This window comes from Rhinolophus hipposideros, assembly GCF_964194185.1.
Source record: "Rhinolophus hipposideros genome assembly, chromosome: 3".
NCBI lineage: Eukaryota > Metazoa > Chordata > Mammalia > Chiroptera > Rhinolophidae > Rhinolophus > Rhinolophus hipposideros.
Window position 1 is genome coordinate 24,921,479 of NC_138049.1, and position 4,256 is coordinate 24,925,734.

The 4,256-nt window shown below is 49.9% G+C and overlaps 1 protein-coding gene across 1 annotated transcript; it reads left to right on the forward strand.

The window, feature by feature from the left end:
• Positions 1-239: 239 nt before the first annotated feature.
• OLIG3 (oligodendrocyte transcription factor 3) lies at positions 240-1,058 on the forward strand (the record flags this gene model as incomplete). Its single annotated transcript, XM_081037212.1, has 1 exon — positions 240-1,058. The coding sequence occupies one exon, from the start codon at positions 240-242 to the stop codon at positions 1,056-1,058; it is 819 nt and encodes a 272-aa protein (XP_080893338.1).
• Between the last annotated feature and the right edge of the window lie 3,198 nt (positions 1,059-4,256).

Below are 4,256 nucleotides of genomic sequence, written 5' to 3' on the forward strand. Positions count from 1 at the left end.
TCTGCTGTGAGGTTAGTTCAAGCACACACCAACTAGCTGACCAGAAAACAGCATAATCAGCAGGGAGTGGGGAGGGAGAAAGGCGGGGAAAGGCAGTGCCTCCGCTTTTCTTCTCCTGTCTTGTCGCTGAGAATTGGGTTGCTGGGTTGTGCAAAAAAAAATTTTTTTTTTAATTCAAGATTTTCTTTAATTTCCCACTGAAAGCCTCCCCGCCTTCGGGCCGTATCCCCTGTAATAAAATGAATTCTGATTCGAGCTCTGTCTCCAGCAGAGCTTCCTCTCCGGACATGGATGAGATGTATCTGAGGGATCACCGCCACCACCACCACCACCACCAGGAGAGCCGTCTTAACTCGGTCTCCTCCACGCAGGGCGACATGGTGCAGAAGATGCCTGGGGAGAGCCTCTCGCGGGCCGGCGCCAAGGCCGCGGGCGAGAGCAGCAAGTACAAAATCAAGAAGCAGCTGTCGGAGCAGGACCTGCAGCAGCTGCGGCTGAAGATCAACGGCCGGGAGCGCAAGCGCATGCACGACCTGAATCTTGCGATGGACGGGCTGCGCGAGGTCATGCCCTACGCACACGGGCCCTCGGTGCGCAAGCTCTCCAAGATAGCTACTCTCCTGCTGGCCAGAAACTACATCCTCATGCTCACCAGCTCCCTGGAGGAGATGAAGAGGTTGGTTGGCGAGATCTATGGGGGCCACCACTCGGCCTTCCACTGCGGGACCGTGGGCCACGCGGCCGGCCACCCAGCGCATGCCACCAACGCCGTGCATCCAGTGCACCCTGTCTTGGGCGGTGCGCTGCCGTCCGGCAACCCATCCTCACCGCTGTCCGCTGCCTCGCTGCCCGCCCTCGGCACCATTCGGCCTCCCCACTCGCTGCTCAAGGCGCCCGCCACGCCTCCTGCGCTGCAGCTGGGCAGCGGCTTCCAGCACTGGGCCGGGCTGCCCTGCCCCTGCACCATCTGCCAGATGCCACCGCCACCGCACCTGTCCGCGCTCTCCACCGCCAACATGGCCCGGCTGTCAGCCGAGTCCAAGGACTTGCTCAAGTGAGCAGCGGGCCGGCCCGGCTGCCGAGGATCAGGGGAGAGCTGCGGGAGGGGCCGTGGTATGGGGCGGGTAGGGAAGCGGGTGGCTGGGCGCTCCGCCGGCCCAGCGGGAGGGCGGACTGGGCCCCATGGCCTCCCACTGGGACTGAGAAATCTCAGACCCCACTTGACCCCCCCCCCCAGGGAAAGGACCAAAACCAAACTGCAATTTCTAGGTGGTAGAGAAGGGGTACTGGAACCAGACCTCGTGTGTTTTGCATGCATGCTTCTTTTCCTCATGCCGCGCCAGTATTTCTCACTGCCACATGCTCTTGTCAAAACTACATTTGTTGTATAAAGAAGGGATCGGTCTGGTTAAAAACTTGCGAAGGTACTTGACTGTTGGCTTTCTCCGGCTCTGGGTTCTCACCTTGGGAAAGACAACCATCCCTTTTGTGCAAAACAAATGTAAATATTTCCTTGAGATGGGTGCAATTCGGATTGTCACTATTCTCTCTACAGTTTTGTTTTTTTAGAGACAATGGAGAGAGAGAGAGAGAGAGAGAGAGAGAGAGAGAGAGAGAGACCGACCCAAGTTTTGAATGTCACCTCCGGTCCAGGGCATGACATCTCCTATGTGGGTTTTCCTTAAGACGCAGTGTAGGTCAAAAGAATGCATGCACGCTTCTAAATGAATCTTGTCTAAACATGTTGTGCAGGCCGTGATGCCATTTTCCTTGTAACAAGGATTAATTAGTGAATTCTCCCAAGTACTCCATATATCTGTCTGTGGTTGTATGAAATGATAACGGAGGGCAAGGGCAGAGTGCAAAGACCCAAACTCACGCACATGCGCTTCTTTTCCCACCCCCAACCCGTTTAAACTCCATTCCCAATCTTACTGCGCTGTTCTAGGGGCCACCGATTGCCAGAGCTTGGGCTCCCTCCGCTAGCTTACCCCACCCCACCTTGCTCAGTTATTCTGCATGCGGGGTCTGCTCTCTCTGTCATCAGCTTTGAAAAACTTATAGTGGTTTGGGAAGGGGTACCGTTTTTATTTTCCTGAACATCTGCTTGAAATATTTTGTTAGGGCTTCAAAGACAATACCTGTCTTTATTTTTTATATATTCTTGATAACTATGATATATTTATTAATAACCAGTGTTTCTGGATGAGATTTCAAATAAAAAAGAACCTTTAAATCCTGGCTTTGCCTTTGCCTAACATTTTTGAAGATGGGGGTAATGGGTAGGGGACATGTGAACCCAGTAAGGTGTACCTGGGCTTGGATGAGAGATTTGGATGGGAGGGCATATATGAAGAGTTTTCTCAGGTCATGTATAGGTAAAGAGGTCAGATAAATTGGTGTTAATTATTACAACTAAATGTCCTTTGAACGGGGCATTGTCGACGTTGGTAGTCTTGTGATATTTGAGCTCCTTGCTTGTTCTCTGCAGTAATCAGACCCTCATAAACTCAACAATTGAGATTTAAAAAAAAAAAAACGTAATCTAGAAACCCAAAGTGACAGGAAATGAGAGGTGGAGTAGTGACTGCGCAGCTGGTTGTGTTGGCAACAGATGAGAATGAAGCAGTAAGTTAACTTCTTTTCACTTTAAATTGACCCTGTGACCTTTAAAAAAACAGGTTAGAATGCAGTATATATTTTTTAAGTCAACAAAGAGTGGTCTTAGAAAATAATCAAATACCCAGCCCCTTGCCTGCTCCCTGGGCAGCAGTCCCTCAGAGAAAGGGAAGGCTGGTCTGCTGTGTAAGGTGAGCAGGAGGAAGCCAATGACCGCTCCAGTCTCAGAATCTAGCAGATTTATAGTGGGAATTCTCCTTTCTTTCCATCCTGAGAAGATTGCAGGTCCTGTTGGTTGAATACAAACTATTTGGAAGTATTATAGAATGGGGAGTGGGGAATGAAGACAGAAAAAGTCTCCTACACAAATGGTGACTAAAACAGGGATAATTTCAGTTACTTGCTTTTCTCTCTTCATCCCCCACCTCATCCCATAACAGTTCCAAGTAGAGTGTATAAACTTAAGTAATCAAGCAAGAAGGTTTTCTTTGTTTATAAAGGACAAGAAATCAAGCCCTATTGATGATACCCCAATAGCACATGCCTCTATTTCCAACTAAGGGAAATGGAAACCTGATTGAAATGTGGCACTCCAGAATTTGCCCCTGGGTTAGAGGTAATATCACCTCTGTTGTCTGAGGCCTAAGCTCTTGAAGAGCGGGGAGGCCCATGGTTTCCACCCCAGGGCAATAGAGCTGTCTCTCTCCAGCATCCAGCATGGATAGCACATTTAGGAAGCACCTGCCCTTTCCTTACTGGGTCCCCCACTGTCTGCCTGAGCTGCCCCTCTCTGGGAGGGCATCCCTGTGGATCCTGATTCTATTTAACCCATTCTCCTCCATTTCTTTTTACCCCCGCCCACCCTCAGTTCCCCCACTGTTAGGGAGAAAGACCAAAGTGAAGATCTACTGTGGAGGGTACTTATATCCCCTGGTTTGAGGCAGACAAATGGGGGAATAATCATTTGTTTCCCAAGGGTGATTCATTTCTCTGGGCAAGGAAAGAGCTGTTGAGAATTTATTTGAAACCAACACAGGGCAGCCCTCCAGCCTTTCCCTGTGAGTTTATTATTTAGAAAGGGGAGGGGAGGGAGAAGTTTCATCAGTCAGGAAAACGACTTTCCCTAAGCCACTTGGCTTCTTTGAATCCTGTTTCCTAAGGACTAGTTCTGGGAATAGATTGGAGGCCTGACCACTGGTGTGGTGGTGGGCTTCACCCCTCTCTACATCTGGAGCTTAAATTGGGCACCAGAAGGAGTAAGACCACACTCCTTACACGAGGGCAGTGGTGGCTTTTGATGTTGTGCTGCTGGGACAGGAATCCTTTGAGTTACCTCCAGAGGTCAGTTTAAAGAGCTGTGAGTTCTACACACATGGGTAATTGTGTCAAAAAGAATCTGGAACCCAGGACTCTACCTGGAGTTCTCCAGAAGTGGAAAAAGATGTCCTGCTTCCAACGTTGATAAGGTCCCCTGAACCGGCTGAGCTCTTTTCTGAGTCACAGAACTCCTTCTGGTGTAGAAAACGGGAGAAAGGATTCCTTTAAGAACAGAACAGGAACTCAGGGAAGAAGGCAAGAGAGGGGCCAGGTTGTACGGATTTTTTGGATTTACTGGGTGGGAACAATCATCACTAGCT